The sequence below is a fragment of the Lepidochelys kempii genome, chromosome 6 (genome assembly GCF_965140265.1).
Source record: "Lepidochelys kempii isolate rLepKem1 chromosome 6, rLepKem1.hap2, whole genome shotgun sequence".
In the NCBI taxonomy this organism is placed as follows: domain Eukaryota; kingdom Metazoa; phylum Chordata; order Testudines; family Cheloniidae; genus Lepidochelys; species Lepidochelys kempii.
Window position 1 is genome coordinate 119,006,038 of NC_133261.1, and position 13,170 is coordinate 119,019,207.

At 43.9% G+C, this 13,170-nt stretch overlaps 1 protein-coding gene across 4 annotated transcripts in view; it reads right to left on the reverse strand.

The window, feature by feature from the left end:
• Positions 1-13,170, reverse strand: part of SYNE2 (spectrin repeat containing nuclear envelope protein 2) — a 275,952-nt gene that overhangs the window by 206,309 nt on the left and 56,473 nt on the right. For all 4 annotated transcript variants that reach the window (XM_073349867.1, XM_073349868.1, XM_073349866.1 and 1 more), the window contains 7 exons: positions 6,348-6,444; positions 5,616-5,803; positions 5,293-5,457; positions 4,770-4,925; positions 3,347-3,520; positions 931-1,089; positions 491-664 (listed from right to left, as the gene is read on the reverse strand). In XM_073349867.1, coding sequence (XP_073205968.1) covers positions 491-664; positions 931-1,089; positions 3,347-3,520; positions 4,770-4,925; positions 5,293-5,457; positions 5,616-5,803; positions 6,348-6,444 — 1,113 coding nt within the window. The remainder of the gene's footprint in view (positions 1-490; positions 665-930; positions 1,090-3,346; positions 3,521-4,769; positions 4,926-5,292; positions 5,458-5,615; positions 5,804-6,347; positions 6,445-13,170) is intronic.

Consider the following 13,170-nt stretch of genomic DNA (forward strand, 5'->3'; position numbering starts at 1 on the left):
TATTGGGGCATGGAGGAGTGTTTGGGGGGGGGGGCGTGATGGGGCCCAGGCCAGGCCCCATGGGGGGCGGGAAGGGAGTGCCACCCAGCCCCGCTCCGCTCCCAGCTCTGCTCCGGCCCCACTTCCAGACCTGGCCCCAGCTCCTGGTCCCATGCCCAGCCCCACCCCCAGCCTCCAACCATGGCACCACACCTGGTTGCAGCTCTATTCCCAGACCCAGACCTGCCCCCAGCTGTGGCCCCACCCTCAGCCCCCTTACCCATTTCTGCGTTTCCCCATCCCAGGAACCGCAGCCACACTCCCAGCCCCAGCTCGGAGCCGGGGGTGGGGTGGGCGGGGGATGAACAGGGGTAAGGGGGGGATGACCCTTAAAAATTTGGGGACCACTTGTGTAAGATTTTTTTAGTCACAAAATCTCACTATGAAATAATGTGCTCTGAAAGTCAAAATCTTCATATGACACAGGTAGGAAGTAAATATTTGAACCCACCTCATTTTTTGAAATGTGCGCATCTGGGCTCACTTTTCGGCCAATGAGTTGCATAGCTTTTAAAATAGATGTTTCAAGCTCCTTCTGGGATTTTTCAAAATTGATCATGACCTCCTTTTTTGACAGAGTCTCTTCAGATTTGGGTGAGACAAGGTCTAGGTTATTCATGGTAGCCTAGGAAGAAAGCGACAATTTTTAGGGTGTGCATGAGTATTGTTAAAACAACTAAAATATTCCTTTATAACATGACTCAAGTTTCTCAGCTTTGGATATTAATTTTGAAATCTCTTCTCCTTCTGCGCCTGACAAGAGAAGAGTTGCTCAAATATTTTTAAAATATTTATATTTTACATGGACCCTAAAAGACGCTTTTCTAACCATTAAATACTACAGATAAGGATATCTGTGTACTGAATATGATAGTGATAGGGAACAAAGACCTGGAGTCTCTCTCTGACTTCTTTAATTCTTGTCTGTAGCCCAGCTGTCTCAAAATCCGGGAGGGACACCTGGCTTGAAATATTACGTGTCAAAACTTGCAAGATTTCTTCTGCTGCAGCAACTTGTTCTTGGCACAAGGTTCTTCTGGCAATTAGGATCTGTTTAGATGAAACACAACAGAAGTCTTCAATATTAAATATTATGTATATCCTTTAGCTTTCGGAACTGAATTGAAAGGCAAGGATTGACTGAAAAGTAGGCAATATTTGGTTACATATGGACCACGCTTTGCAATTGCAGGTCATTATCTTGCAGTCCAAAGTATCAATGTCTGGGGAGGGGGGAAGAGAAGAGTCTGGCGCCAACCAAAAAAAGAAGCAGAGAAAACAAGTTGTCAAGCCATCTAATTAATTCCATTGTGATGGGGTGTCCACTTCACACAAAACCTGAAGGGGTTAAGGTGGCTAGGTACGCCAATTAACTGTCCACGCTGCACCTGAAGGAAGAGCCAGGGAGCAGGGATTAATTAAAGGAGGCTCAGCTGGATGGGAACAGGAGGTGACTGTATGAAGCCCAGGAGCTGAGAGCAGCTGGAGGTTCAGGGAATTAGTCTGCAATCATTCCCTGGGAGAAGGGAGCTGTGCAGCTGGCAACCCCAGAGTGTGGGGCGAGCCAGAAAGACAGCAAAGGCTCAGGGGAAAAGCAGCAAGGCAGACCTTGGTTGCTGAAGAGAGGGCCCCTGAGCTGGAACCTGGGGTAGAGGGCAGGCCTGGGTTCCCCTACCAGCCACTGGGGAAGTGGAGATCGGACTACCTGGGATAGTTCATGCTGAAAGACTTTGATACCCCAGAAGGTGAGGACTATAGTGACCTGCCTGGAGGGCCAAGTCATGAAGAGGAAGCTGCAGCTCCTGGAGTGAGAGGGTCCACAGAGTGGAGAGAGCGCCAGAGGAGGGCACAGCATCTGGAAGGAGCTAATCCCTAAAGTGGCCCGGAGGAGATGCCCCTAGCAGTGAGTGGACCCTGTGACATCCATACGCATATTTGACTTGTACTTAACTTTTGTGATTGTACTTCTATCACTACTTTATATGTTACATTTCTTTGCCTAACCTTCTATTTTAAAGTATTTTTTAAAATATGCTTGTATACATACAACCTAGTAACTGAACATACAAAGCGCACATCTGCATGTGCATTGTCTGATCATGAAAATGTGTACACACAGCAGTAACTGTTTCATGTGAGTAGTCTCATATAAGCAAAGTTACTCACGTGTATATTTGCTTGCAGAATAGAGCCCCAAATGTGCACTCAGCTGTTCAGAAAACATGCTTGGATATTTTGAAAGCACAGCTTACACCGCTGGGTTTTGATATTTATCACTGTGTGTCTTTACGAGAGCTGTTCTGATATATGAATATTCACCTCATTTTCAAACTATCCATTACCATTCCTCTGATGATGATCTATGCTTTATTAAAAATTTCTCTAAGTGAAACAAAAACTTGATCTTGTATAATCATGGGGGACATTGTTACAATCTTATTGAAACACAACTCATAGAAATTTAAGAGCATTTTTGTCACCTTCACATTTTTAACAAGCAAATGTCACACTGAGAATGGGATTTAGTTTATATACATGCACACAATTCTGAAAATTCGTGTACACTCTTTTAACATGCCCATACCTCCTAATACTGTAGACTTTATCCAAAGCAGGAGTGCATAATCTCTAAGTAAAATAACCCTGGGACTAAAAACAAAGATCTTTGCAACTACACTGAGGACTCTTTCCCTCTTTACAGAGTGGATGTTTGAATCAATTTCCCACAGGGTCAGATACATAAAGTACAGAGCAGGCAGCTGATTCACACCCCTGCCAGAGCTCTACAGGTCCCCTTTCCAGCCAAGCAGGACTGATGGGATAAAGTGCTTCCTCCCCAGGGGATAAATGCATTGCCTTTGCAGTAAATATTATCACCAGCATTCATCACACTCTCACTTCATTCATTTGCAGGGTATTAGTCAGCAGGGAGTACTGGACAGGGAGTGTGCTGGATTACTGAGGGGGCCGGAGGGTCTTTATCACACAACTGTAACCCGTTGAAGAATGGGACTGAGATCCTTCTTTAAATTGTGATTGTAATCTGGGAGTGACGATGTTTGAGGGGGAAAGCAGTTACCATGATGGGATATTCAGGACTCTGACAGGAGCCATCCTGAAAAATAATGTTAGACAACTAACCTAGTCCTAGCAACATTACAGCACCTTCTTCCCTTACTTAGCCATTTATTAATACAAAATACATCCTTATTCCTGCTTCATTTAACACAAGCCATTGAATTCATAACTCAGGTCTGAGAATCTGATGACTGGATAGATATTTTAAACTTTATATTTACATTTCTACCTGTAAAGATTGTTCCGTTGAGCTTCCCACGCATCCTTCATGTTTGATGGTCTCAAGAAGGCATTCTGTTCCCGTGGCCCAGTTTTCTACTCCTTTGAGCAGCTCTTCAATTTTCTCCACTCTGGGCAGAAGCTCAGTGGCCTGTTCAGTTACACCTGCATTCTTTTCTCTAAGCTGAGAACATGGAATATTTAGAATCTTAGCAAAGTCAGTATTTGTAAAATGCTCAGAATTTCCTTCTCCCCCCACCCTACATTGCAAGCATTTAATCAGCCTATGGGCTACTTTCTGGCTTTCACTCTGTGACCCAAGATCTTCTTAATGCCAACTGACAAGGGGGCGTAATGGGGTTACAGGAATCTCCTGATTCTGGTATGCACATTCTGGCTCACCAAAGAATGGCATGTGAGGTCTCAAATGAAAGGTGGCGTCACTCTCGTCATCAATATCATTGTGCAATGTATGTACAGGTGCTGTGTATAAACTGAAAATATGTTCTTAAAGTCTGTATCAAGGTACTAGTCACCAGAAAAGGTGAAAAACAGCCTATCTGTTCACATGTAACTTGAGTATTTTCTTGTTCACAGTGGATCCCCTCACCAGTCTTAACTGAATGCGAATGAAGGATTGTAAGAAAGAACTTCAGAAAGAATCTAACAGGAAAAGAAAGGCAGCAGAAGAGAATCTTATCTTGAGTGTAGGACAGCACATTTGCTTCATGAAAGAGAGGTCTCAACCAGCCTTGGTTGAGAATTCTGGAGAGAAGTTTGGTTCAGATACTCTTTTTTTAGATAAGAGAGTAACTTGTCAGTTAAGTATAGGCTCTAGAAAGCATGTTATGATTTTGCTTAATATGTACCCATTTCTTTCCAATATTCTTACTCACTATTACTTGAATTTCTATTCTGTGATAAACTATTCTTGTTTTCACTATAATTATATCTAAGTGCTATGGTGATAAGCAAAGTGCTGGTCCTCAGTTGACTCTTACAGGCCGGTGAGTTCTGTCCCTGTGGGAATAGCAAGCCTGTAATTCTGTAAGTGTTCTGGGGAACAGGAGCTGAACACTGGCGAGAACTCTGAGTACTCAGGGGTTACTGTGTGCCGATCGCTACCTGTACAGAGAGAGCGAGACCTGTGAACACCTGGGAGGCCATGCTTGTGCTGTCACATACGGTTTCAGGGAGCTGATCTACAGCAGGCAGAGACAAGACTACTTCACGCTAAGAGCAGGTAGTGATGAGGTGCCTCACAGCCGTGGGTACCCCTGGGGACCATCACATACACCCTGAGGAGCATAGGGTGGAAGCTGGGAATGAAGTGGAGATGTAGTGCCCAAAAAATTGGGGCTGTATATTCAATAGATAAAACTACCCAAATTTAAGTGCTGATATACTGATTAGAATATAGGAGAACTCTTTACCTTTGCATTCTGAATATGTTTCTTGCTAGCCTCTGTTGATATATCTGCTGTAGCACTGCATGCAGTTGGCACTGCCTCTGCAGGAGGCTGCGAATTTCCATTACTGTCAACAACTGACTTCTTTTGCTCTTCTTGCATTCTCAGTAATCTCATCTCCTGTGAAAAGGTTGTATAGCATTTGATACTATCATTTATTTTTGATCATTTATTGGCACAACGGTATCATTAATAAATGCACTTTTTAAGGGCTCATCTAGAAAACTGAAACAAGGGGCTCTAGTATATTCTCAGGCATATACACCACTGCATTCAATGCTAATAGAGTTCTAAAGGACTTTTACAACTGGGAACCTGTACGTATTGCTTGCTTCACCCGCTCCAAAATGGATAACACTGAATTGTATGAAAGATTATTGATCTGTAAATAACAACCGATAATTATACTGTTAAAAATACAGCTGTGCTTTTGAAATCTACATAACAAAATGATCCCATGAAAGTAAACAGAGCTGCGGTTACTTACAAACTGTGTTCTCTTTATAAATTTAGCCCATCTTGTGTTCAGTTTTTTCAGTTCTTTAGAAATATCTGATCCCACTTGCTCATTGCTGACTTCAATTAAGAAGTTTCCAGCTTCATTTAATGTACCATGCACCGAGTTCCAGTCTGCCAGAATCTCAGTGGGGACCTACAGAGATGCATTGAAAGGATAAGACCCACCATGCAGTTCTTTAATATATTTCCCAAAATAATAATAATAATTTGCACTTATAAGACTTCAAAGTGCTTTAAAAAGGTGAACAAGTATCTTTATGCTTAATCACAAGGAGACATTCAATCAAATACCTTTTTAGGATGTCCTTTTCGTGTTTCGTCCAACCATGTCTTCAGTAAATGAATGTTCTCCATATAAGTAGCCCAAGAACATAGAACTTTTTGTAGGACAGTGTTTACATTGTAAATATATTCTCTGCATGTAGAAATCTTAGAGTCTACCATCTTAAATAGTTTACCAGTGTCTGAAGGATCACCAGCTAGAATATTAAATACATGATAAAACAAATGTTAGAAATAGACATTAATTCATATTAATAATTTCAAAATAATATTAAGCATATTTCTCAATTCCTTGGAAACTGCCACAATAGAGAAGTGAATCCTTCCTCCTTTGGGTGCTGAAGGGGATTATTATTAACTGTTTGGAAAAACATACACCAACTAAACAAAACCAACGTTCTGCAGAAAATAAAAGAGGGGTAGCTATGTTAGTCTGTATCCCACAAAAACAACGAGGAGTCCAGTGGCACCTTAAAGACTAATCGATTTATTTGGGCATAAGCATTCGTGGGTAAAAAACCCACTTCTTCAGATGCATGGAGAATTCTTCCATGCATCTGGAGAAGTGGGTTTTTTACCAATGAAAGCTTAGGTCTAAATAAATCTGTTAGTCTTTAAGGTGCCAATGGACTCCTCATACTTTTATTTTTTTAAAAAAACAATCAGGAATTTAACTCATTAATAATGATCCGTTTAAAGCACAACTCTTATTAAAGTACTATATTATTTGCATTCACTTACCTAAGACATTCGTGCTTATGTTTTTGTTTTTCATGTCTTCACATATTTGAAAAGCAGTTTCTAGTTGAGCTATGACTCCTCTTTCTTCAATAAAATCCTGCCCAAAGTTAAAGGGAATTGAGATAGGTAATACTGACTGACATAAAAATATGTAGAAAATTCAGTTTGTGATCAATTAATTTTTACAACATGAACCCAGAAGATACAGGCCAAACATAAACAAAGCAAAATCAAGTTACTTTCACTGCATCCCATCCCCCACCCTTTGTATGAATTATGCCTATTATAGGGCCTGATCTTGCAAACGGTTACTTCTGTAAGTAATCCTAACTCATGCATTGAGAGTTTGTCTACACAAACACTTAGGGTATGTCGACACTAGAAGCACTGCTGTAGTGTAGACAATTACTACGTTGACCTGGCACTGTCTACTCTGGCACTTAGGTTGGCTTAACCAAAAATATCGCAAAGTGTGAATTTTTCACACCCCTGAGTGATATAGCTAGCGTGACCTAAAAGCTGTCTACTTTAGGCATAGACCAGCCCTCAGTTTGCAGCAAGCTGGGGTATGACTCTACCCCACACCAACTTGCCATGGAATAACTGTCTGTGTAGACCCTGCTGAAGCACAGTAATAGTTCACTGATAAGCGTTGATCGAGTCCCATTTCAAAGGGGATTAGATCAAAGGGCATTAATAAACAGTTAATGCATGTCACCAGAGCCCATACAGTTCGTCCCCAGAAAGCTAGTGTGGGGTAGGTTCACACCCCAGTTTACTGTGAACAAATTGTTCATGTAGACAAACCCTCAGGCCATTGACTCAAAGAGGCCACAGTACTTGCCTGAGTCAGGATAAGTCATTTCAGAATTAAGTTCTCAGATCATAAACTCCTTGGGGAAGGTGTTTGTTTCCGATAAGCCTGGAAAGTGCCATGAGCACCTATGGCACTACAGAATTAAAACACAGGACTTCTGGTTTGGGGGGTTTATTAAGTTCATTTTTTAGGATTCACTTTTTGCAATTTTTGAATTGTATGTAGATGTCCAAAAATCAAGGGGTTTCACGACTTTGTTACTATATACTATATGTTTCCTAGTGCACTTTAACACAGTACTGTTTCAAACAGCACTACATCTATGCACACTAGGGAACCTTTGGTGTGCACCAGCAGGATCAACATGGTCTAGTTAATGAGCAACCCTTAGTGTACTTTAGAAATCACACCCCCACAGTCTGCATTACTGCTCTGTATAGACAATCTCTTAAATACAAGTAACAATTTTTGGTGTTTTTCTGATGTTTATTGAATAAACATGGATTTTTTTTAATATCAGGTATGTTTTACTGCTGCTTATCAGTTAAAACCAAAAATCAAAAGCCCAATAATATAGTATAATAATAAATCTGTGTTAACAATATACCAGATGAATCATAGAATATCAGGATTGGAAGGGACCTCAGGAGGTCATCTAGTCCAACCCCCTGCTCAAAGCAGGACCAATCCCCAATTTTTGCCCCAAATCCCTAAATGGCCCCCTCAAGGATTGAACTCACAACCCTGGGTTTAGCAGGCCAATGCTCAAACCACTGAGCTATCCCTCCCCCCAAAAACTGGAGCCAGATGAAACTGACAAAATCCAAGAAATTCAGAGTAAAGGCTTCATTTCAATTTTCAACCCACCATGTTATGGGTTATTATTGCTGATGTCTTCAAGAATAGTGTGATTTTACCCAACATGTTGCCCCATCCTGCACTTCTAATGCAGGTAAAATTCTCCCTGATTGTAATTGGAGCATTGCCTGTCTAAGGACTGTAACGTTGAGCCTCATATGTGCTGTAATAACCAGCCACAAAATGGGAGGTTAGCACAAAATGCAATCAGAGTCAACTCATCCACAACAAGGACCATAAGGATATGTGCATATTGGGAAGGAAGAGCTGCTGAGTATCACTCTCTGGGAGTAGCAGGTGGTGGCAGACGGCTTCTACATTTGGAGTCCTGCTGCTGCAGAATTGTGACCACCTGCTGTCCTGTGCAAGAGGGTTGTGAATTTGAGGCAGGGAGTGGGCTCATATTGCTGACCCTCGCATACTACAGGAGGAAAGGAGGCTAGTCAATGCCCCCAAAGACAATCATAGAATCATAGAATATCAGGGTTGGAAGGGACCCCAGAAAGTCATCTAGTCCAACCCCCTGCTCAAAGCAGGACCAATTCCCAGTTAAATCATCCCAGCCAGGGCTTTGTCAAGCCTGACCTTAAAAACCTCTAAGGAAGGAGATTCTACCACCTCCCTAGGTAACGCATTCCAGTGTTTCACCACCCTCTTAGTGAAAAAGTTTTTCCTAATATCCAATCTAAACCTCCCCCACTGCAACTTGAGACCATTACTCCTCGTTCTGTCATCTGCTACCATTGAGAACAGTCTAGAGCCATCCTCTTTGGAACCCCCTTTCAGGTAGTTGAAAGCAGCTATCAAATCCCCCCTCATTCTTCTCTTCTGCAGGCTAAACAATCCCAGCTCCCTCAGCCTCTCCTCATAACTCATGTGTTCCAGTCCCCTAATCATTTTTGTTGCCCTTCGCTGGACTCTCTCCAATTTATCCACATCCTTCTTGAAGTGTGGGGCCCAAAACTGGACACAGTACTCCAGATGAGGCCTCACCAATGTCGAATAGAGGGGAACGATCACGTCCCTCGATCTGCTCGCTATGCCCCTACTTATACATCCCAAAATGCCATTGGCCTTCTTGGCAACAAGGGCACACTGCTGACTCATATCCAGCTTCTCGTCCACTGTCACCCCTAGGTCCTTTTCTGCAGAACTGCTGCCTAGCCATTCGGTCCCTAGTCTGTAGCTGTGCATTGGGTTATTCCGTCCTAAGTGCAGGACCCTGCACTTATCCTTATTGAACCTCATCAGATTCCTTTTGGTCCAATCTTCCAATTGGTCTAGGTCCTTCTGTATCCTATCCCTCCCCTCCAGCGTATCTACCACTCCTCCCAGTTTAGTATCATCCGCAAATTTGCTGAGAGTGCAATCCACACCATCCTCCAGATCATTTATGAAGATATTGAATAAAACCGGCCCCAGGACCGACCCTTGGGGCACTCCACTTGATACCGGCTGCCAACTAGACATGGAGCCATTGATCACTACCCGTTGAGCCCGACAATCTAGCCAGCTTTCTACCCACCTTATAGTGCATTCATCCAGCCCATACTTCCTTAACTTGCTGACAAGAATACTATGGGAGACCGTGTCAAAAGCTTTGCTAAAGTCAAGAAACAATACATCCACTGCTTTCCCTTCATCCACAGAACCAGTAATCTCATCATAAAAGGCGATTAGATTAGTCAGGCATGACCTTCCCTTGGTGAATCCATGCTGGCTGTTCCTGATCACTTTCCTCTCATGCAAGTGCTTCAGGATTGATTCTTTGAGGACCTGCTCCATGATTTTTCCAGGGACTGAGGTGAGGCTGACTGGCCTGTAGTTCCCAGGATCCTCCTTCTTCCCTTTTTTAAAGATTGGCACTACATTAGCCTTTTTCCAGTCATCCGGGACTTCCCCGGTTCGCCACAAGTTTTCAAAGATAATGGCCAGTGGCTCTGCAATCACAGCCGCCAATTCCTTCAGCACTCTCGGATGCAACTCGTCCGGCCCCATGGACTTGTGCACGTCCAGCTTTTCTAAATAGTCCCTAACCGCCTCTATCTCCACAGAGGGCTGGCCATCTCTTCCGCATTTTGTGATGCCCAGCGCAGCAGTCTGGGAGCTGACCTTGTTAGTGAAAACAGAGGCAGAAAACAATGACAGAAGAGAGGTGGCCACAGATAATCACATCATCAGAAGAGAGAGATAGATGGGGGAGAAGGGGGAGTATTCAGGGCCTGTCATGGAGAAGGTATCTTGGCTCATGGCTTTTGCTCAAAATCCTGCAAAAACTCATCATTTGCATAGGATTTGGACTCACAATCAGATGAAACTCGGTGGTTTGGACTGAGTTTTGCTTTGAAGTTCTTGGTTTCAAATGAAATTGAAGCTTAAGAGTGAAATCACTCTCAGTGGATCCAGCAAAAAAAAGCATCACTGAATCCAGGCCTGAGCCAAACCAGAGTGTTTTATGAAACTCTGGGAAACTGTAACTGGAAAAGAGAGACTGAAAAAGAGATGGAGGGAGGAAAGAAATGCAGCATAAGGTGTATTATTGTAAACACTATCCACACTGGCAGGGTCCATTCTAGTGTAAGATGATGGTCATAATCACATGGTCACATTTAGCACAGTGTGCATGGCATGAGTACAACAGCCTTTGATAATTTATTTTAATGAGCAAAATTAACTAGCTTCAGAAAGGGGGTTAGTCCTTCATCACTCTGTGTGCTTCTCCTTGCTGCGCAGTGACAAACTGCTGGACACTGTTATCCCAAGTGCTTATATACGAATGCACAAAGCCTTCATAACAAGCAGGGAGAACTGGAGGTCCTGGTGATGTCAAGGAATTATGACATGATTGGAATAACAGAGGCTTGGTGGGATAGCTCACATGACTGGAGTACTGTCATGGATGGTTATAAACTGTTCCGGAAGGACAGGCAGGGCAGAAAAGGTGGGGGAGTAGCACTGTATGTAAGGGAGCAGTATGACTGCTCAGAGCTCCGATACGAAACTGCAGAAAAACCTGAGTGTCTCTGGATTAAGTTTAGAAGTGTGAGCAACAAGAGTGATGTAGTGGTGGGAGTCTGCTATAGACCACCGGACCAGGGGGATGAGGTGGATGAGGCTTTCTTCCGGCAGCTCGCAGAAGCTACTAGATCGCACGCCCTGGTTCTCAGGGGGGACTTTAATTTTCCTGATATCTGCTGGGAGAGCAATACAGCGGTGCACAGACAATCCAGGAAGTTTTTGGAAAGCGTAGGGGACAATTTCCTGGTGCAAGTGCTAGAGGAGCCAACTGGGGGGGGGGAGCTTTTCTTGACCTGCTGCTCACAAACCGGGTAGAATTAGTGGGGGAAGCAAAAGTGGATGGGAATCTGGGAGGCAGTGACCATGAGTTGGTTGAGTTCAGGATCCTGACGCAGGGAAGAAAGGTAAGCAGCAGGATACGGACCCTGGACTTCAGGAAAGCAGACTTCAACTCCCTCAGGGAACGGATGGGTAGGATCCCCTGGGGGACTAACATGAAGGGGAAAGGAGTCCAGGAGAGCTGGCTGTATTTCAAGGAATCCCTGTTGAGGTTACAGGGACAAACCATCCCGATGTGTAGAAAGAATAGTAAATATGGCAGGCGACCAGCTTGGCTTAATGGTGAAATCCTAGCGGATCTTAAACATAAAAAAGAAGCTTACAAGAAGTGGAAGGTTGGACATATGACCAGGGCAGAGTATAAAAATATTGCTCGGGCATGTAGGAATGAAATCAGGAGGGCCAAATAGCACCTGGAGCTGCAGCTAGCGAGAAATGTCAAGAGTAACAAGAAGGGTTTCTTCAGGTATGTTGGCAACAAGAAGAAAGCCAAGGAAAGTGTGGGCCCCTTGATGAATGAGGGAGGCAACCTAGTGACAGAGGATGTGGAAAAAGCTAATGTACTCAATGCTTTTTTTGACTCTGTCTTCACAAACATGGTCAGCTCCCAGACTGCTGCGCTGGGCATCACAACATGGGGAATAGATGGCCAGCCCTCTGTGGAGATAGAGGTGGTTAGGGACTATTTAGAAAAGCTGGATGTGCACAAGTACATGGGGCCGGACGACTTGCATCCGAGAGTGCTAAAGGAATTGGCGGCTGTGATTGCAGAGCCATTGGCCATTATCTTTGAAAACTCGTGGCGAACGGGGGAAGTCCCGGATGACTGGAAAAAGGCTAATGTAGTGCCAATCTTTAAAAAAGGGAAGAAGGAGGATCCTGGGAACTACAGGCCAGTCAGGTCACCTCAGTCCCCGGAAAAATCATGGAGCAGGTCCTCAAAGAATCAATCCTGAAGCACTTACATGAGAGGAAAGTGATCAGGAACAGTCAGCATGGATTCACCAAGGGAAGGTCATGCCTGACTAATCTAATCGCCTTTTATGATGAGATTACTGGTTCTGTGGATGAAGGGAAAGCAGTGGATGTATTGTATCTTGACTTTAGCAAAGCTTTTGACACGGTCTCCCACAGTATTCTTGTCAGCAAGTTAAAGAAGTATGGGCTGGATGAATGCACTATAAGGTGGGTAGAAAGCTGGCTAGATTGTCGGGCTCAACGGGTAGTGATCAATGGCTCCATGTCTAGTTGGCAGCCGGTGTCAAGTGGAGTGCCCCAGGGGTTGGTCCTGGGGCCGGTTTTGTTCAATATCTTCATAAATGATCTGGAGGATGGTGTGGATTGCACTCCCAGCAAATTTGCGGATGATACTAAGCTGGGAGGAGTGGTAGATACGCTGGAGGGGAGGGATAGGATACAGAGGGACCTAGACAAATTGGAGGATTGGGCCAAAAGAAATCTGATGAGGTTCAATAAGGATAAGTGCAGGGTCCTGCACTTAGGACGGAAGAACCCAATGCACAGCTACAGACTAGGGACCGAATGGCTAGGCAGCAGTTCTGCGGAAAAGGACCTAGGGGTGACAGTGGACGAGAAGCTGGATATGAGTCAGCAGTGTGCCCTTGTTGCCAAGAAGGCCAATGGCATTTTGGGATGTATAAGTAGGGGCATAGCGAGCAGATAGAGGGACATGATCGTCCCCCTCTATTCGACATTGGTGAGGACTCATCTGGAGTACTGTGTCCAGTTTTGGGCCCCACACTACAAGAAGGATGTGGAGAAATTGGAGAG